A 22,553-nucleotide genomic window follows, 5' to 3' on the forward strand; every position below is an offset into this window, starting at 1 on the left:
CTCTAAATTGTTCGTCAGACAACTTTATGTCTTAGTTTTAAGGTGATGATCCTGATAATTTCGACGTTTATGCAAATTTCATAAAAACGGTCCTTACCCTACTCTGCCCCGTGGGTGGGGCAGAACGGGAAATATGTAAGTATGTCTTTGAAAAAATGTAAAAAATACATGACGTATAAGTTTTAAGTGATTTTCAGGTAAGATAAATTAGCTTATACTACAAGGTGATTTTTTACACATTTAAGAACTGTTTTCTTGCACTCCTTTATTTTAAATAAATTTTTAACATTTAGTATCCCGTTCCGCCCCGAGCTTCCCTACGTCCATTGTGATGCTGTATCTATACCTAGAGAACTCGTCTGAAAGACTTTGTGGTGCCACTCTCGTGTCGGGCATTCCAATGGTAGTCGTTTCCTCTGCCTTGCGTCAAGAGAAGCCACGAAAATGGTCGCCTTGCTGACAGTCTGTTGTGCTCCATATATCGTCACACTGTCCGTATGGATACTCGTCTTCATGCAGACAAGCCCATTTCCTGACTCAAGATATGTGGTGTTTATGTACAACTCTGCACAGCTGAGCAAACAATATATCTGTCCTCTCGGGCGCTAGTCACGTGTAGCCGTTGAGATCCTGTCTGGCACTACGGCTTTTCTGAACTCATCGATTCCATATCTGCCTAACAGTTGTCGGATTCCGACAAAACTCAGAAGTAATATCGTGGAACAACAAACCACGATCTCCATGGGCCACGACCCTGATGCTGTTGAATTTCGACAGGTCCTGGTAGACGTTTCTTTTTTACATAAGGGATACATTCACAACAGACCGACATTTCAGTGTAGTTTCTGGAAGAGAGACCCGCTTCACGCTAATCTGACATTTGTTGCATGTCAGCTCCATGGTGTTGCAATTGTAATACCCAGCTGTTTATCTATATTTCATTCCCTTTTGTTACTACAAAAAGAAAAATTAGGTGCAACAAGCATAGATTTCTAAAGACCAATATTAATCAGGTCAGTCCCTCTTTTAAATATATTGTGAATCACGACCTTACTGATCTAGGCGTGGCAGCTCGTGTTAGTTCCACAGTTATTGACGAAATTGTTGAGGAATTTCACGCTGGGTGACTTTGGGTAGCCTTGCTACTAATCAGTATCCATCATATGTTGTGTTTTTCTTAAACGGATACTGAATTGATAGTGAGTTTGGTTGGACAGGATATGAATTCTCCTGCACCTCGCTAGCTATGCTCTTATGAATACGCTGACGAAAATTTGGTACTATAAGTTATGATATCGACAGTTGGCAGCGTCACAGAGAGCACCTTCCCTGCACTGCGCTGGGTATGCTCTTGTTGTAAACATGCAGACAAATATTTGGCAACAAAAGTTATGATATCGGCAGCAGGCAGCGTCCTAGAGTGCGTTAAGAGAGATGATCAAAGTTTCAGAAAAGTGAGCTCAGAATACCTGGTGATTAATCTTTTACTTGTCCACTATTAGTGGGAATTTCCGGAAGCGGAGGAAAAATTGCGCCCGGCACACCGACTGCCGTGAGGAGATGCGCAGTACGGAGAGAGCCTGTCCCTCTTCCTTCACGCAGTCTGCCACACACCACATTTTGCGTTCGCTATTATGGACAGATAGTTTCTTCTTCTGAGAACACTGTTTATTGTGTTCAGAAACGAACCAAACTCTCGTTCATCGTTCATTCTAGTACAAACAATCCAAGCACGGAGCAGCGAAATGAAACAAGGCAATTGATAGCAAACACTAATGCTATTGCACACAATATTGTTTGATTGCCAAGGCTGACAGTGCTCGGACACAAACACCACATAGTCTTTCATTTCTAACGATTTAGAATTACAGGCACATCCAGAAAGAGTAGTTTGGCGCACTATACGCGTGGTTTTTCTTTACTATTGGTAGAGAATTAGTGCAGGAGATGGAGATAGTACTCCTCATTCTGCTCGAGGAGTATCACGCAGACTGGCTCGTTGCTCATGAACTTGCAATGTAACGAAAAGCAGGAATGGAAGACAGTGCATTCACAGAGTTTAAAACAAACAAATAGAGCGGTCGAACGCAGTTGAATAAGATATAGCCTTCTAAACTGATAGATCCATTTGATGATAAAGTCTGGTACAAAATAATATAATACTGTTTTACAAAAATACGATATTTATTGTTTTTACGATGATGCAGAAACTTTCGTCGAAGGCTTCGGACTTACTCTGGATGAGAACATGGAGCGAAGAGGCTAAATATTTATACGAAAAAATATTTATTTAGTGTTTTTCCCGTCGCCCTGTTTGACGAACCTTGGCGGATATTGCAAGAAAACTAGCTTTTATTATCTATACAAGGAATATCACTTTTAAGAACACATTATTGAGATTACACAAAGTCATGGCCAAGCAGACAGCAACGGGACTGGAAAGTTGACTAACAACAGATTATGGAGGAGGAGAAGGAGATTAGTGTTTAAAGTGCCGTAGACAATGGGATCATTAGAGACGGAGCACAAGCTCGGATTAGGGAAGGATGGGGAAGGAAATCGGCAATGCCTTTTCAAAGGAACCATCCCGGCATTTTCCTGAAGCGATTTAGGGAAATCACGGGAAACCTAAGTCAGGATGACCGGACGCGGGTCTGAACCATCGTCTTCCCGAGTAGATTATGACCGCTGACGATGAGTCATCGTGTCATAGAGTACTTCCTCAAGATCTACTAACTGTGGAAGAGCTCCTATGGATCAGATAACAAAGTGATTGACGCGACAGTCACTGTTGCAACACCCAGAGCGTAGTCAAGTCATACCTTCAATTCCTTTCGTCGTTTTCATATCGCTCTGCTTAGCCTGCTACCTCAAACGGCAGTTTACACAGTTTAGTTGCAGAGCAGGGTTCTTGCTGGTAAAGTAACAATAGTGATTTGTTTTTGTTTATTGCACTGTTCTTCCGTGCAGCGCGTTTATTTTACGCACCAAAATGTCCTAAAAATAGTTGCAAAAGTGCGCAGAAGAGTTCCAGGATTTACCGCCGTGGTTGCAAATCTAATACCTGAAAGTTACCGGGCAGCGTGTGACCGTATCTACCGTAGAACCTAAGCGCTCAGCTATTGCTGTCGCATCCATATTGTGTGTGCTCTGACAGATGTGTAACGACATCATCATCCCCTTCCCTCGCTTGACTACCAATCACTTTGTTACGAGTATTTTTATCGACGATACATCCCTGCAATCGAGCGAGGAGGCGCAGTTGTGAGACCATGGATTCGTATTTGGGATGGAGGTGGCGCAAATCCCCGTCCGACCATTTAGATTTAAGTTTGCCGTGGTTTTCCTACATCGCTTAAGGTGAATGCCGGAATGGTTGCACCGAAAGGACACGGCCGATTTCCTTCCCCAGTTCAAGCGTTTTCTCCGTCCGCAATGACTTCGTTATCGATGGGGCGTTAAATGTTAATCTTATTTTTTATTAGATTTTTAGTTGAAATGCAATTCTCTCTATGCATCATCAATGCTGAACTGTTTTTGACATTCAGAAAGCCTTTCGGATGTTCATATGAGTTGTATATACTATTTTCTTCGACAATATGTCGACGACAGACAGTCTTCTTCAGATGCTGCAAGCTGTATTTAAAGTCCAGGCAGCGAGTATAGCCTGTTCACAAAGAGATGAAAGAGAGTTTTCTAGGTCTGGACTGGCAGAACGCCCGCTCTTGTTTTGTGTCCGGCCCATGATCGCCTCAACAATGTAATACGGAACTTTGCTTATGTACCCATATTATGCCGTGTTTTTGGTGTTTCAGATGACAAAAGTCATGGGATAGCTATAAGCACATATACAGATGGCGGTAGTATCGCTCACACAAGGGATAAAAGGGCTGTGCATTGCCGGAGCTGTTATTTGTACTCAAGTCTCCGACGTGATTAAAGCCGCACGACGGTAATTAACAGACTTTGAACGTGGAGTGGAAGTTCGAGATAGATACATGGGACATTCTGTTTCGGTAATAATTAAGGAATTCAGTATTCCGAGATCCACAATGTCAAGGGTGTGCTGAGAATACCAAATTTCGGACATTACCTCTCACCACGGACAACGCGCAGCGGCGTTTGCGTCGAGTTGTGGGACATACGTCGAACGTATCCGTTAGGACAATGGAGTGAAATCTGTTGTTAATGAGCTATGGCTGTAGATGACTGACGCGAGCACATTCGCTAACAACACGACATCGTCTGCAGCACTTCCCACGGACTTGTGACCGTATCTGTTGAACTCCAGACGACTAGGAAAACCGTGACCTGGTCAGATCAGTCTCTTTTTCACTTGGTAAGAGCGATGGTAGGGTTCGAGTGTGGTGCAGCCCCACGAAGCCAAGGACACAAGTTGTCAACAAGACACTGTGTATGCTGGTGGTGGCTCCATAATGGTGTGGGCTGTGTTTACATGTAATGGACTGGGTCCTCTCGTCCAACTGAACCGATCGTTGACTGGAAATGCTTATGTTCGGCTAGTTGGAGACCATTTGCAATCGTTCATTGACTTCAGGTTCCCAAACAACGATGTCATGTTACTGGGCCACGGTTGTTCGCGACTAATTTGAAGGACACGCTGGACAATTCGAGCGGATGATTTGGTCTTCCATATCGCCCGACATGAATCCCACCGAATATTTATGGGACATAATCTGGAGGTCAGTTCATGCGCAAAATACTCCACTGGCAACTCTTCCGCAGTTATAGATGGCTATAGAGGCAGCATGGATCAGTATTTCTGCGGGGGACTTCCAGCGACTTTTTGAATCAATGATGTTATATAGCTAGAGAAAGCCGAAATGCACGCTATAAGCTCACGCAGGATGGCGTGAGGTCTGAAACAGGATACGTAATGAATGCTATAAAGAAAAGTACGTAGCTTCTGGAATACTTAACTTTAATCCATCATTTGTATACATCGTTCTTGATGAGACATGCTTCATACGATAACCATCAATTGCTATGGCGCCTTGCTAGGTCGTAGCCATTAACTTAGCTGAAGGCTATTCTAACTATCTTCTCTGCAAATAAGCGAGGCTTCGTCAGTGTTGCATCGCTAGCTAAGTCGTCCGTACAACTGGGGCGAGTGCTAGTAAGTCTCTCGAGACCTGCCGTGTGGTGGCCCTCGGTCTGCGATCACTGACAGTGGCGACAAGCGGGTCCGACATGTACTAATGGACCGCGGCCGATTTAAAGCGGTGACACCACAAATGATACATTGAACTGCTACACTACGCCGGGCAAAAGGAGGTCCGACACGATATTAGGAATTGCCTCATGACTTTTGTCACCTCAGTGTACATCTGTTGATGAGTGCGTAGCTGTTACTATTCTTTCCACTCCTCGGAGAAGGGAAAGGAGTAGTACTTTACAGAGTGGGGCTAAACAACTAACCGGTAATGTCGCTGAATTTTTCGAGCACAAGAGCAAAAATAATTTTGTTTGTGTGTGTAATGGCACCCTTATTTATTGTTGGAATGCCTGGTATTGTTTCCCTTACAAAGGGAGGTCCTAACGGGTGGTGTCGACTAAAAACTCGTGTATGGGGTTGTGTGTGTTAAGGTTCCAGGGATTACATCACACCCTGCATTCATTGTCCCTGGTTAGCTTTCTTTTACAGGTAATCAATAAAAAAGATCCTTTAGATGACTGAAGTTCCAATAACAAAATCTGTTTCTGAAGCCCTGCTTTAGCGTAGTAGTGTAGTGAACTGGCTGATATAGTGAAGGTACACTGAGGCGTCACAGAAACTGGTATAGGCAAGCGTACTCAAATACAGAGATACACAAACAGACAGAATACGTGGCTGTGGTCGGCAACGCCTACACAAGACAACATGCGCCTGGCGCAGTTATCAGATCGGTTACTGCTGCAACAATGGCAGCTTATCGGGATTTAAGTGAGTTTGAACGTCGTGTAGGCTAGGCGCAAATTGAGACGCGTATAGCACGTGTGACGTGACACGACACTACAGCGCGACACGCACGTGCCGCACGAGTCGCGCGGGTGCAGCGCATATTGCGACGCGTACACCATACTTCGCACGCGCCGTCTGGCGACGCTCTAAGCTGACAGAACTGAAGAGAGCGCAACCTGTTATCTTCCTCAAACGATTTTACAGAAACTGTTCACTGAAAATATTTGATTTTTGCCTTACTTGTAGCGTTATATGTCAGCTTCGTGGTGAAGTGCCCATGATCTCTCTAATGACCATTCTTATTGTGATGAACACATTTTAGTAAGACACTACGCAAAACTCAAAAAGTTTGCAACGAAAATTTGGGGTAGCTATGATTTTGCGGTTGGTACGTATTACACCATATGTTGCTGCGTACGAAATTTAGAATTTTTGTTTAGACTTGGGAGGAGGTCTGTATCGGCCTCCGATCTTGAGAAAATGGATCTCATGTAGCGCGCTCACTTTCCATCTCACGATCGCGAAAATGAAATACTCGCAACATCTCTCGTATCTCCTAAACCGCTCGAGACATCGAGACGAAAGTTTGGTGAATGATAGCACACAAGGAGGAGAGTGTTTTTTCCAATTCTTAAACATACGGAACCTTCTTATCTGTGGCGGTATATCAGTACTTACAGTTCCCTTTTTATTTATATCACGCCAGTGACTGTAATTTTTTAAGAGTTATCGCCAGCTAGTGAATCAAGAGCTTTCTAGTATGAAAATAAACACGAAATTTCTTCTTTTATGTTACTGCAAACCGACACTGTGAGGTATTTCGTAAGCTATTGAGCTCTGTGATTGCCAATTACTTGTTTAATGAGGCACTCCGTTTCGAAATTCTGTCTCAATAGCTGCTGTGAGATGAGTTTGGCGAAAATCACACAAAAACAGATTGCCAATTCTGTTGGAATTTTGATGGAATCCCCGTAACCCATCATATTTTTAACACTGAGAGACTGAAAGGAAACTTACCAAAGGATTTCATTCCTTCTCTTGATCTGAGCAGTATTAAAATAATGACGAGCGCTCCTTCAGGCGGAATGATAGGCAAATGCCAGATACTGGTTACTCACCGACGGCTTGCCAAACTGACAATGTGTGATCGCGAATAAAATAGTTGTTATTGAGAAAAATTAACAATTGATCTGTCGCACAACATAATGGTCAGCGTATTGTCAGCGGCGGAGGATAATGCGCGCGACAGGAATGCACAAGCTAGCCATGTGTGCCTTGTGAGTTGCAGTTCGAAAAACATTGTCATGAAAGTAGATCTACCTATGTCAGCAGTACATTTAAACAAATTAAATATATCTAATCATAACATTCTTTTAGGATATTCCTACTTTCGTAATAATACCGACCATTTTCTTCATTTGTGAAGCCTGTTGTATAATTAGTTTATTAATGCTGATAATGTGCATGCAACAACTGAAATGCTTTTCTCTTCACGGCGAACCAATTAAAATATTGTTAATTGTGACTGCTTTTCGACTGTTTCTAGCTGGCAGTGCAAATGTGATGTTCACATACATGTAGTACAGTGTGTCGTATTACATTATTACATCCATATCAGAGTAATCACAATGGGACTTCTATACTTCAGATCTTGGACGCTTTTTACCAGGAGCACAAAGGGATCACACCTGTGGAGATTATCCCTTTCTAAATTTTTGTACCAGATCGTACAGATACGCCAGCATATTAGGCAGCGAGAAGATAATCTTGTTTTACTTTCCTGGCTTGCTTCTTAATCACATGATCTTTTAATATCCCTTGCTTCCTTATTCACTACCCTCTGTCCTTTCTTGCGGTCTGAAAACATAGCGGAGGCATATGATACAATTCCAGCGGCCAACGGCTCATCAGTTTCTGGAGTACGCATTTTTCTTGACAGAAGAAAAAGAAAACAAAACAAAACTACACAGCCGGCAATTCCAGCAGGACAATGCGACACCCCACATGTCCAGAATTGCTGCAGAGTGGCTACAGGAACACACTGAGTTTAAACACGTCCGCTGACCACCAAACTCCCCAGACTTGAACATTGTTGGACATTATTTACTTCAGACATTAGTGGAGTCCATGCCACGTCGTGCCTACACGATGTGAACAGTTTTTTTTGTCTCTTCAGTGTATTGTATACGAGTCCCCACACATACGAGTCATTTTTACATTTTTATAGAAATTATCATAATTATTTTTAAGCATGCTTATAATTCAGTGTTACATACGTCAAAAATGTTCAAAACTTTTTTCATTCTTTTTACTGCCGCACTGTAAGTTTTTGCTACTGGCTGTTTTTAATTTCGAATTGGCTAAGAGAACTGATATGGAATTAGTTGCAACAAGACCCTTCTTGAAACATGAAACTATCATTTTTAATTTCATGAATTACGGAAGCTTTTGTTACGCCCCTCTCTTAGTTTCGTAGACACGCAAAACGTAGCAGCTGACACGGGTATGGCGGCCAGTTGATGGCACTGTCAATGCCCCTTGGATCATAAAGTAATATGTGAGCCCAAGTGTGCACTGCACGACGTAAGCTCTGCTTGGCTCGTCCCCCGCACCGCCCCCCCCCCCCCTCCCCACCCCACCGGAATTAGTAGATCTCGTTGTGAACAGACTCTACACATAACAACACAGCTCGTAGCAACCGAAGATGACGACTGGGTCTGTCCTCACTACGTTCTGTATAAAAATCGATTCAACAACTCGTTTGAACACTCAGATGCACACCACTAGTCAATTATACAAGAATAACATGAGGGATCGTCAGAAATGTTGTCATCCTATCTCATTGAGATATAATGGTTTTTAGAATTATACAATAATCTATTGCTTAGTCGAATGCCAGGTTGAGTTATATCTCACTTTATTGATGAATGGATTCTCCTTCAGATTTCTGTTTACTTCTTGAATTCCATTCTACTTTAAATAAATATTATCTTCAGGTGAAGTATGGAACTAAACTTTAAATGATTCTAACAGCTGATGCGAGAAAAGTGTATGTTAACTTACCACACCCAAATTCATCGGAGATATATCTTCCGTTATGACAGTCATTATAGCCGTCACATATAAAGTCTGATGAGATACAACGTTCCTCTCGGTGCTTCTTGTTGGATGGCAGAACACACGACAACGTTTCACCTGGTGTGCAGACACTGACTCCTGCAATGAACATATAAGTATTCTTATCAGAGGATAATACAGACATATGATACATAGGTGTTGCTTTGGAATAAAAGTTACACATAAGAGAAAAGGTGAAATGTGTTTAAAAATGTAAAACATGCAGGCTCAGCTTGGAGCCGAAATCATTTTGATATCTGCAAGTCAACAACAAAGAGAAAAAAGCGGCAGCGGATCATGAGATAAGTACTATGTCATAGCGTTTTGCCATTGTTGTGAACCCTATTAATCATTATCAAAATGTAATTAACATTGTGTACGCGTTAGTGTGGTTCGGTGGCTGAATGGATAGGTGTCAGGCTGAAAAACAAATGGTAAATTAAGTTGTTCCTAAGGTTTTTTTCTGACGCACCTCATTTCTTTAATCCCTGGCAATGATTTATTAATTTGAAAAATGCCAAGCTGTACCAAGGATTGAAGTACATTTGTAACTGATCGTCTCCCTGTAATAAGGTGGGTAAATCAGTAAAAAAGTTGAAGAAAGGCAAAGGGCATAGCTTCGCGAGTAGGGTCAAACCAACATGTGTGTCCGCAGAAATTTATCTAAGAGGTGTGTAAGACTCTGTAATTTCCACTTTTTAAATTATGTAACTGTTTCCATGAGTTTGAGAGCGTATCGTGCCTAACAGCTAAATTCACAGGAAGTACACAAAACATGTCAACTGTTTGATAATCCAGTTAGTATGTTTTGGAACATAGACTGCCTCTGATATCTTATATGTAAAGCATATTTCGTTTGCAAATGCAAAGCACATCTTTCGATATTGCGATGAATATGGATGCCACATCTTTTTATTTAAACATTTGTAAATTGTGTTCTCTTATAGTTTAGCCAATGCACTCGCAAGTATTTACGAAAGATGTTTTTATTCATATGCCATCATGTTAGGTTGGTATCGAAAATTAAAAGGCCAAATTGAAAATAAAGATATATTGAAGAAATTCTATTAGATATCACAAAAACAACCGGCAATAAACGTTACTGATTAATATTTCTCGAATTGTAGAAAACGGAAACAAGAAGACCGCTTATTCAAGTTTGATTATGTGTATTACATTTTTTTTTTTTTTACTTTACAAAGCTACATATCTACAGATTTATTGTGTTTTTTTTGCCTTTTGTTCTTTAATCTTCACTGTCAAAAACATTAGTTGAACAAAGTATCTTCTTGTAGCTACATTTTTAGGCTCTTTGGATTAAGTGTAACCCACACACAACATTTGTCTCTCGAGTCTGACATGTTATTGTGCAGCCATGCCAACTGGACTGAACACTTGGTTACTCTGTGACCTTATGTTGCTATGTGTTGCACCCCACAGAGTTTAAAAAAGCGCTTCTTCTTTGTGGCTGATGGATCTGATTCCATAACTGAAGAGGGCCAGATTTACGCAAAGACCAGGTAGGCCCGTTAGTCTTCATCACACACACAAACATTCGCATCTGCAGAAATTTATCCAGGAGGCGAGAAGACTGTAATATTGCCATTTTTGATATAACTGAGTTGGTCAGTAACAGCATGTGTCATGACGCAAGAACTAAATTTTATAGACGACACAAGAAGTTTCTTTATATCAGAGAACTGATGGTTATTCCAACTTCTATAACCTCATCAGAATTCTGTAATGAATAAAAACTATTTACCCTAATTTCCAGGGTCCGCGGGGGAGGGGGGGGGGGGTGGAAGGAGAACAGGTCCCACCCTTGCCTATCCCCTCTCTCACTTGCGGATGCTTGTATAAACAAAAAAAGAATTGCACGTAATTTCAAAATATGGAACACAAACCAGCAGTCTTTTAAGTAGCGCTTGGTTCTCCGTTGAGTAGAGTTGGAGGGTGATTGTTAAATAAATATAGAGAACAAACGTCATAGTTACTGATACAAAATCCTAATTAGCAGTTCGTTACACTGACTGGAACGTGTCGTGTGGAGTGTAACTAAAACACTGACGGGCAGAAAGGTTAATATTTATCAACAGCACGGATAGAATAACTACAGTCATTGTTCAGTTCGCACAAAGGTCGTCCTGAAACGCATCAGCACTACCTCTGAAAATGCTTCTTAGTAAATTGAGGCGAAACGAGTAAGAAACAACATAAATTGCATCCATTCAGTTGCAAGGAGACGTAACGTCAGCAACTTTCACAGATTATAATAAGATCTAAATCGGCAGACCATCAGTGGTATGCTTTTCATTCTGTAGCAACAGGAAATGGAACCTTTCAGTTTCAGTGTGATAATGTTCTTGTCAAAGGAGCAAGAATCAGCTGCTATGAAAAAGTATCTAGATTAATCAAGTTAATAGATTGCGCTACAAACAGCTGCGATATTTTAAATAACTAAATGCTTTAATATCAGCAGAAAAGGAGCCATTCGATGTTTTTTACGTTGTTGGCGTCTTCAAAACGAAGTGCAATCAATGTCCACACACTTTCACGCAGTTAACGTAAAAACGAAACAGTAGATTTTTGCGTCCTTTGGCTTTTTCTGTGATCCTACGAATGAGTAAATGGAGCGGACTCGTTTTCAGCAAGTCCACGGTACTCACCGTACTCCTTGAGATATCTGCCGGCGCAGTCCACCTCGTCTGCACACGGTTGCCCTCTGGAAGCCGGCACGCAATCGCAGTATGAGTCGCAGACATTGGCGCGCCTGATACAGCGGCCGTTTGGACAGAGATATTCGCCCTGTCCTCTGCACTCGGTGCCTGCGAGAGAGACAATTTGAACGAAACGTTGTCAAGGACGGACGGCGGCGAACTTTGTACCGCTCGTAAAAAAAAGGAATTTTAAATTTATTTTGAATTACATAATAATTTAGAATCCAGTCACCTCAGCTTTTTGTATAATAGTTGTACTTTTAGTACACTATCGTACACGTTTTATTTTCATCATCCCCTACGTATCATCTCATTCCCCTGCATCACATTCGAATATCCGTTCAAACACTGTACAAAATTACCTCCGAACCGATGCCTACTGGGAATCTAAAGACAGCCATCCAGGAAGACCCGTACTAACATTCCAATACCTTGATATGTGCCACACGACTCCTTCCCGCAGTAGACTTTCTTAGGCGCCAATCTATCTATGTTCCTAAAACTCCTATTCATCCTAACCGACCAATCCTTCATCCAAAAGCCTACTGCTCCTTCGATAATCCTGTCGACTGCACCGCTCCTTTCTACCTACTCGTGACCAATATACTCTCATACGCCACCGACACATTACAGACATACGAGCATCAGGTACTTACTAACCGCTAAAAAACTACAGGGCTGGCGCGAAACATGCACCAGACTTACCTCTACATTATCCATTTACAACTCCAATTAATGGAAAACACTCCAGCGTATCACTGGCAGTACTTCCATACCTCACTACCAACTTCTCCGTAACAGCAACCCGCTTCCTGACAACCTGAACAAACCAACCACTTTTTGCAACATATCTCGTCGGTATCTTCACAATTTCCAACCTCACTCTTCGACTACTCCGTATTTCCTATCGTCCGTGAATGTACAGATGTTTGTTGCCTGTTTTTCGGACACAAATGCATGCGCCTTCACGGCAGTTAATGATAACGCTTGCGACCCTTCAAAACGAGTTACTTTTCCGAGCTGTGAAAACTTCCAAACTGCTTCTGCTCCTTACATAAACACACCCGCTGGTGATACTTTCTTGTACCGCCCCATTAGTTTCATCTTAGTGTTTAGTAAGACCTTTGAATATATTGTCTCGCAATAAATCCATAACCAGCTGTTACAACCAATATGACTATTGTCCAAACTCGTTTACTTCTTCTTTGTCCTATCCCATCAGCTTAACAGTAAAAAAATTACTTTTGTATATCTTGATCTTGAAACAGCCTACGACTCTTAAGTGTATTCACTCCCAGTTAATGTCTCCCTTACTATGTACTCCCTATGCAACCGATCAATTTCTGTCTCAAGCAAGAACGCTCGCGTCTTCAATCCCTCTGAAAACGTGGCCCAAGACCATGTCCTCCCTCCACACATACATCGTTTACACTGTTGGCGTGCCCAAGCTCAAGCCACCTGTTCACCTCCTCCAGTCTGCTGATGACACCGCTTTCCTCTCCCTTTGAAATATCAAGCAGTTCTCTTTCTGATGCAGCCTGTTGTTCTTTTAAATCGATTCCTCCAGAACTTAGCAATAATGAGATAACGAACCAATCGCAGCTTCCGCGTCCGTCAGTTTTACGTAACTATTTATGTCCAAACTATTTAATTAACTAACACACTAAAATACCTTGTTGTAAGGTTCGGCTGGTAACGAACACGGGAATCCAACCTACTAATCACTTATCAAAAAATTCACAAAAGACTTAAGTTGCTGAAACCATAACTGGCCATGCTTGGGGATTGAACACCTCTACTATCATCCACTCGAACAAAATGTTGAGCCAACCTATCCTCTCCATCAGTCTTACCACTCCCATAAATCATTTAATACCACGCACTCTTCCTTGCCTTCCGCGTAAGTTCAATTTTTCTCATTTGTACCTTTACCGTGGTCGTCCATACTGATCACTTACATCCTTTTGCTATTTGCAAACTCTACACCAACAACGTCATTATCACCGATCTATATTTCCAGTCGCGAGGTGCTCTTGCGCTTATACGGACACATTTCCTCCAATACTACACTCCACACCATCTCCCTACGAAACAACAACCGATTCGTTTTCCCATCCAACGAAATCCACCCCGATATTTATCAGTCCTTCCAGCTCTAGATCTTCCCTCCCTACACTAAATTGTATCGTGGCTCACTCTCTTCTCCCTCTTTCCAGTTTTCTTTACTCTTCATACCATGCGTCTTTTGTCATGATCTCCAACGGAACTGGCAACTCACAATACACACATCCATTACTTACCTGCATTCAAGAAGTGAACTGAAGACACAATTAGCTCATCACGAGGAAAGGGAGGAAAGGGGTCATCATACTAAGAAGAAGGTAAAAGTTTCACCACAAGATTTATGTTCCTTCCTACAGAGAAAATTTTCGTTTCCCAAGAGAGTCATGAAACGTGGTACATAATTTTACAGTGAACAAACGACTATAATTTAGTGCATCTGCCGACAACCATTTCTGAAAACGAAAAACTTGGCTTTTTTTCGAATCGTTCATTCCTCTAGCACCGTTCACTTAATATGGGAAGCAATACGATCAACGTGGTCCAAGATATCCTTGGGTACCTACGAACAGCTGAATGAGTCACTCCCAGCTTCGCTCGCTGCTGCAGGTGCTTCAAATATCGGTTTTTCTGGGTGGCGGTGAAAGGTAGGCTTACTGATAGGCGTCACCAGTGTAAGTGAGGAGACACAATATCTCAATTATCTTTTCAAAGCTATTCCTGCAAAATTTGAATTTTTCTTGAGTCATAGACGATTTTTAACGTTTTTATCATAAATATAGTGGATACACCGGTTCTCGTCAGATCATTGAGGTTCAGCGCTGTCGGGCGTGGCCGGCTCTTGGATGAGTGACCATCCGGGCAGCCATGCCATGTTGCAATTTTTCTGGGTGCAGACTCGTGATGCCAATTGAGGAGTTACTCGACCGAACAGTAGTGGCTCCGGTCAAAGAAACCATCACAACGACTGGGAAAGCGGTGTGCTGACCACACGCCCCTCCTATCCGCATCCTCAGTGAGGATGATACGGCGGTCGGATGGTCCCGATGGGCCACTTGTGGCCTGAAGACGGAGTGCCTGCCTGCCTTATCATAAATATATTGTGTACAGGTAATTTATATCTCTTTAACGGTATCGTCATACAGTCGTTAAAGGCTGCCGTACTTAATGACTCAGTCTCGCAAATCATGCAAGCTAAACACGTTTACCGTATTATTCTATTTCTTCAGGACAGTCGGTTTCTTTCGATTTTGTTAAGTTTCAAATGCAACTTAACTTAGACCTTAATCGTTCAAAATTCAAACAGTTCTTTATGACAGTGAAATTGTACAGTAATTATTGAGATATACAATACATTAATTAATACATTATTTAACGACATTGGCGTAAGACATTACATAAAACTATCAGTCATATATGGCATCTCCATTCTACAAATGATTTACTTCCAAAATCTCAGCTCACCGCACGACGAATAAATAAATGGTTACGGGAATGCAGCCGGAGGACGTCGTCGACAACCGACAATGTTTCGACGCGAGCACATCCTGCCAATTTCAAGGCATAACTGCAGCAAGTAAGCACTGTGCAAGGGAATTTAAAACCTCGGTTTTTAAAGAAACTCCGAAAAGATAACACACATAGTGTAAATACTACCGCTATCGCAAACCAAAGCTGACCGACGTCAGAATTTATCGATAGTGAAATTACTAAATAATAAACGGGCGAGGTACCATTAACTCTGTACCTCTATTTTTTGACAAGGGAGAGAGCAAGATTCCATGCAGAATTTAACAAAAAATCACCATCTCTATTTATAAGGATACTAGATGGTGGCCGAAAAACACACTTCACATCATATTTACACGAAATATGACAAATCCTGTGGGAAATGCTCCCTGCGTAAGGCAAAGAGGCCGCAGACTTTGGTGTCACCTCGATATTATCATCATTCCTGGTGTACATTTAGCCGATTATGCAGATCACGCCTCATCTGTCTCTCACCATAACCCTTTCGACGAAAGATGACTTTAAGATGGACCAACTCAGCTGACGGACTCCCAGCATCCGAGGTGACATGAGCTCTGTGAATCGTGTTACGAAGTACCGCTTCACAGTGATCTGGATGGTGACAACTGTCAGCCTCAGATAAAGTCAGTGTGAGTAGGCTTCCTATAAACGTCAACGTACCATCAGCCTTCCTCCTGATCAAAACGTCAAGGAAGGGAAACAGCCAGACGTCCATCGTGAAACAAATATTCAGGTGGGCTGAATAGAAGTGCTCTGAGAAGTCATTCAAATTCTAACTTACATGAGGCCAAGCAACAGAAGTATCATCTATATATCAGAAAAACACGCAGGTTTCAAAGCCACCGACTCCAGGTCACGTCCCTCTAAGGTTCCATAACAAGTTGGCAATAATAGATGATAACTGTCTTCTCATCGCAACTCATCTGCCTGCTTGTAATACTGCTCATTACATAAAAAGTAACTGGAAGTCAACACATATCGAAATAGGTTCGTTAATTCAGCACCAAACCTAACTGCAATCAACCGCAACGAAACAGGCAGAGGAACACGAATGAAGAGAGAGCCCGCATCAAAATTTACCAGAACATCAGTCATTCAAACGCATTCCCTCTAATCGACGTAAGAAATCTGTGGAGTTCTTAATTCTGTGCTCACATCGACCTACTACAGGGCTCAACAGAGTAGTAAGGTACTTTGTTAGAAGATATGTCGGAGCACAAATGCTACTTACAATCGGACGAAGAGGAACCCCTCCCTTGTGGGCCTTATGGAGACAATATAAACTCGAGGGAACAGCACAAAATACGAATTAGAGTCTTGATATCTCCTGGGATAAGGAATTTTTCTTCAGGAGACTGTTGGTCTTTCTCTCAACACCTTTTGTGAGGTCAGCACAGTTCCTGCGATACACTGAATCAGACAGGAAACACTGAATCTTTTGAACGTAATCATGCTTGTCTAAAACAATGGTAACATTGGCCTTGTCCGCAGGTAAAATAACAATATCCGGATCAGCTCTACGTGAACGTAAATCAGCTCTCTCAGCTGCTGTGATATTACTCTTGGGCGGACGTGCCCCAGACAACACAAGACATGCCTCCCTCCTAGCCTCTTCTGCTACATCAGGAGGTAGTTTACAAACACTTTGTTCAACAGAACTAATAAAATCAACCAGTGGCAAACGCTTGGGAATTGGAGTAAAATTTAAACATTTCCCTAGAACGGGTAAGGCTGTGTCGTCAAAAGCTTTCTCCGTGAGGTTTACCACAGAACGCCGAGGTATACACTGATCAGCCAGAACATTATGAACACCTGCCTAATTTCCGGTGTGTCCATCTTTGGCACGGATAGCGGCGACACGTTGTGGCATGGAAGCAACAAGGCCTTGGTAGGTGGCTGGAGGGAGTTGGAACCGCATCTCAGTACACAAGTCACCTAATTCCTGTGAATTACGGGGAGGGAGCCGATGAGCAATGGCACCACGTTCCGTCACATCCCAGATGTGTTCGATCGGGTTCAGATCTGGCGAGTTGGGGGCCAGCACATCAACTGGAACTCGCCACTGTGTTCCTCGAACCACTCCATCACTTCCCTGGCCTTGTGACATAGCGCATTATCTTGTTGAAAAATGGCACTGCCGTCGGGAAACATGATGGTCATGAAGGCGTGTACGTGGTGTGCAACCAGTCTGCGGTACTCCTTGGCCGTCACGGAGCCTTGCACGCGCTCCACTGGCTCCACGGGTGCCCACGTGAATGTTCCCCAGAGCATAATGGAGCCGCCCTCAGCTTGTCTCCATTCCACAGTACAGGTGTAAAGGAGCTGCTGCCCTGGAAGACGAAGGATTCATACCCTCCCATCGACATGATGATGAAGGTATCGGGATGCAACGCTGTGCCACTGCGCCAACGTCCATTGCCGATGGTCACGTGCTCACTTCAATCGCAGTCCCCGATGTCGTGATGTTAACATTGGCACATGCATGGGTCGTCGGCTGCGGAGGCACATCGTTAGGAGTGTTTGGTACACTGTGTGATCAGACACACTTGTATTCTGCCCAGTATTAAAGTTTACAGTTCGCCACCTGTCCTGTTTTACCAGTCTGCCCAGCCTACGACGTCCGACATCTGTAATGTGAGGTGCCCAACTCCACAACGTCTGGAAGTGGTCTCACCTTGGTTTCGCAACGTGTTGAAGACACTCACCACATCACTCCTCGAACACCCGATGCGTGCAGTTTCCGAAATGCTCGTCCGAGCGTCCGGGCCATCACACTATGCCGTCGGTCAAACTCAGATGGATCGCGCGCCTTCCCCATTTTACACACGGACAGCACGCTCACTACATGTACCGTGTTACTGTCTGGCTAGCTGTTTGGACGTGCTTGTATCGTTAGTAGGTCGGTGGTCATAATGTTGTGGGTAACCAGTGTAGTACTAAACTCGGAGCGATGGAAACTTTCGAAGTTCGCCAAATGCCGGGAAGTTATAGAATGGAATTCCCAAGCAGACTGCGACCATTTAACAATACCGACGTCAACAAAGGACTCCAGACGGCACAGAACGGAAGACTGCTTCACGGCAGGCCAAAAACAGATTCTTTCAAAATGAGTAATATAGTAAATATAGTAAACACCTATATTATGTGAGGAATCTATTACGTGCTCATCGTGTGTCGACCTTCCTAGGGAGACTCGGGTAGTCTTGGATGGTCGTCTAGCAACAGCCTACGGATACTCACAGTTGAGTTCGTCGGCGTGGTTGTCGTGGCAGTGTGGCCAACCATCACACCAGAAGAACTTGTGGACTCGCGTTCCATCGCCGCAAATGCTGAACTCGGCTGCAGCAAAGCGAGACATACTATTTACAGTAGAGAAACATTTACGTTCACTGAAAAAAATCTAATAGATAAACACAAAAGACTGTAATGGAACGAAAAACACAGTGCATAGTTAACAGATATTCACGCAATTTTAGACTCACTAATACTAAACTCTGGCAGAAGGAGGTGTTCCACATGTGCTTGAAACTTTTTAAGAAAGAAGCCAATTCATAGTAGACCCTACTACTGCTTCACTGAATTATGAGTATTTAAAGTACTGAGTTCATTTAAAATTTATTAAGCTGTAAGATTTACTTAAATGGAAGAGCTAAGTTTTGATATTAGGTTTAGAATTAAACTAGATGTTTAACGGAAACACTTATTTAAGAAATTATTTAAGGAAATTCGGTATATAATTGTGATGAATTGACTTGGACGAACCGTTTAGGAGCGAGCACTGCGAAGCGAACTACATTCACTGAACATCTGTAGTCGGGTACCTCGCAAATTTCCAGTCCTCACGGCGGACGCAAAGCTGCACATCTTCAGTGTGTCAAACAACATAGCAAATGGACGTTAACTGACTGGGGGTATGTAGTGTGACTCGACGATTCGCAGTTCTACCTCGTTCCAAATGATGCAAAGGCCTCTAACTCGCCGACGGCCAAATAAGGCGTTTTTCCACCACTGTGCAGGGTGTGGTTCAGGCTGAGGTCCTTCTGTGATGTTTCTGGCGGTGCTTTTCCTGTCATGACTTCGGGTCACCAATTCAAGTTACCATCAACATGAACCAGACTGTTTATTTCAATATTCTGGGTGCTCAAGGGTTGAAATCAAATTTATCAACGTTACTTAGAATGCTTTGAGCACTGCAACTGTATTTTAAATTTATGAAACAATTTACTGCTTCACTTACTTTTTTTACTTAATTTAATTAGCACGACGCGTTTCAGCAGCATGCTGCCATCATCACGTTCATCAGTTACGATTATATTGTACTAGCCCTTAGATGGAGAAAATGGTTCCTTAAAGAGTGCACGAGTATGCAAGGATTCTTTGCCTAGACGACGTGGCTGAGCAGTGGAAAATAATACTGCCAGCAGGTATTCAAATCGAACAACCTAAACTGTTATTACATTTCTCTTTACCAATGAACAGAATGTTACTGCCTCTCCTGAATAACATAAGCAAATGATGTATCTGTCACCCCCCAAGAGTCAAACCAACTTACAGGCTTCAATACGAAGCAAATAATAAAATGAAAAGTGTGCTTATACGTCAGTTGTCCGGAAGAAATATCAATCTTTAATTACATCGGTTGTAATAACACATGTGAATATAACCAAAACATCAAAGAATATAAACTAGTATTTCACTGGTAAAAAAAATATGGAATGCGTGGCTGGAAGACCCCGAAGAGCAGGTTCAGCTGACTAATTGAAAAGGTTTTCCATGTCCTTCGTGCCTGAAGGCACCATTCCTTCACGAAATATGAGAGCCGTGTATGTAAGCGTCTCTGTTAAGTGCAAGTGAGCGCAATGGGTGTGTGTACGATGCAGTGACACGTTCGTGTTGGAGGTGATAAAAGAAGGGAGAGTGTGATACACGGTGCCGGCACGCAGAAGAGAAACAAGGGAGCTGCCGAGCTTAACGTCCCGATCCAATGGACGGATTGCCATCAACATTACCGCATGCCCTCACTTCATATGGCACTGCCGATAGGTTTGGAGCTGAATCCAAAACATCGACACAGAGAACTGGCGGTCAGGGACTCTATGCCACGACTCAAGCTTGTCCACTCTGCCGTGAAGGCAAAGGAGAAATACACTGGTTCCCCTCATACCATAGAGGTTAAGCACCTTCGGGCGCTGCCAGTACTTGAATAGGTGACTGTCCGGGTACGCCGCTTGCTTTTGACAACGGTGCTTAACCCCTGTGATACGAGGGAATCGATGCATCCATCATGGCGCGGTCGCAAAATTCTCACTGATGTGTGACAAAACTAGAATGCACTGATGAAAACTTCAGGTTAAACTGTGTAGGACAATGGCAGTTCCATTTCTTACGCATGTCAGGAAAGACCAATATCCTTAACATCGGTTTGTTGCAGGATTCTCGAACATATTCTCAGTTCGAATATAATGAATTTCCTTGAGACAGAGAAGTTGCTGTCCATGCATCAGCACGGCTTTAGAAAGCATCGCTCCTGCGAAATGCAACTCGCCCTTTTTTCACATGATATCTTGCGAACCATGGATGAAGGGTATCTGACGGATACCATATTCCTTGACTTCCGGAAAGCATTTGACTCGGTGCCCCACTGCAGCCTCCTAACTAAGGTACGAGCATATGGAATTGGTTCCCAAGTATGTGAGTGGCTCGAAGACTTCTTAAGTAATAGAACCCAGTACGTTGTCCTCGATGGTGAGTGTTCATCGGAGGTGAAGTTATCATCTGGAGTGCCCAAGGGAAGTGTTGTAGGTCCGCTGTTGTTTTCTATCTACATAAATGATCTTTTGGATAGGGTGGATAGCAATGTGCGGCTGTTTACTGATGATGTTGTGGTGTATGGGAAGGTGTCGTCGTTGACTGTCTGTAAGAGGATACAAGATGACTTGGACAGGATTTGTGATTGGTGTGAAGAATGGCAGCTAACTCCAAATATAGATAAATGTAAATTAATACAGATGGTTAGGAAAAAGAATCCTGTAATGTTTGAATACATTAGTAGTGTAGCGCTTGACACAGTCACGTCGATTGAATATTTGGGCGTAACATTGCAGAGCGATATGAAGTGGGACAAGCATGTAATGGCAGTTGTGGGGAAGGCGGATAGTCGTCTTCGGTTCATTGGTAGAATTTTGGGAAGATGTGGTTCATCTGTAAAGGAGACCGCTTATAAAACACTAATACGACCTATTTTCGAGTACTGCTCGAGCGTTTGGGATCTCTATCGGGTCGGATTGAGGGAGGACATAGAAGAAGATAAGGGAGATTAGGGCTCGTACAGAGGCATATAGGCAGTCATTTTTCCCTAGTTCTGTTTGGGAATGGAACAGGGAGAGAAGATGCTAGTTGTGGTACGGGGTACCCTCCACCACGCACCGTATGGTGGATTGCGGAGTATGTATATAGATGTAGATGTGGTTAGGATCTCAAGAACCAACGACAGAAAAGAAATCAAAGCAATGGAAGTGTAGTCTCCGAGAGGACTCCAAAGTTGTAGTGCAATTGGTCACGCCCGCAATGAAAACATACAAAGAAATTGAGAGTCTCTTCAGTAATTGGAAAAAATCAAAGAATACGAGAAGACTGCCTTCGAATGAGCAATGGATGGCTACCAAAACTAATTATTGCGTTCCGACCTACATATGGTCAAATATGTTGGAGAAGACCAGCGGAGAGGTGTCGTGGAACGAAGAGGCATGCAAGCCTAATCGTAGAAGGAAATGACCATTAAGAGCGTGTGGAGGATTTGCGTGTGTCGATCCTTTGGCACGTAAGGTAGAGCAAGATCTAGTGTTGCACAGTACGTAGGTCCAGCGCTAGTGCCTCCAGCGATTCGGAGTGTTCGTCACCCTCACCTGGTGTGCAGTGCACCTCGTCGCTGGCGTCCTTGCAGTCGACGACGCCGTCGCATACGAAGCCAGGACGGATGCACTCTCCGTTGTCACACCGGAACTCCGACTTCCAGCAAGATCGATGCGCTGCAACAGAAATAACACGTTTTACCAAATGTTGCATCATAAAATTGTCGGTTGGTTTGTTTGATTTCGGGGAAGGGGACCAAACAGTGAGGTCATCGGTCCCATCGAATTAGGGAAGGATGAGGAAGAAAGTCGGCC

The 22,553-nt window shown here is 43.0% G+C and overlaps 1 protein-coding gene across 1 annotated transcript in view; it reads right to left on the reverse strand.

Moving 5' to 3' along the window:
- Nucleotides 1-22,553, reverse strand: part of LOC124775578 (G-protein coupled receptor GRL101-like) — a 339,081-nt gene that overhangs the window by 229,146 nt on the left and 87,382 nt on the right. Inside the window, exons 4-7 of the mRNA XM_047250408.1 lie at nt 22,293-22,415; nt 18,628-18,726; nt 11,746-11,904; nt 9,026-9,178 (exon numbers count right to left, since the gene is read on the reverse strand). Of these exons, the coding sequence (XP_047106364.1) occupies nt 9,026-9,178; nt 11,746-11,904; nt 18,628-18,726; nt 22,293-22,415 (534 nt within the window). The remainder of the gene's footprint in view (nt 1-9,025; nt 9,179-11,745; nt 11,905-18,627; nt 18,727-22,292; nt 22,416-22,553) is intronic.

The sequence above is a fragment of the Schistocerca piceifrons genome, chromosome 2, assembly GCF_021461385.2.
Source record: "Schistocerca piceifrons isolate TAMUIC-IGC-003096 chromosome 2, iqSchPice1.1, whole genome shotgun sequence".
NCBI classification, from domain to species: Eukaryota; Metazoa; Arthropoda; class Insecta; order Orthoptera; family Acrididae; genus Schistocerca; species Schistocerca piceifrons.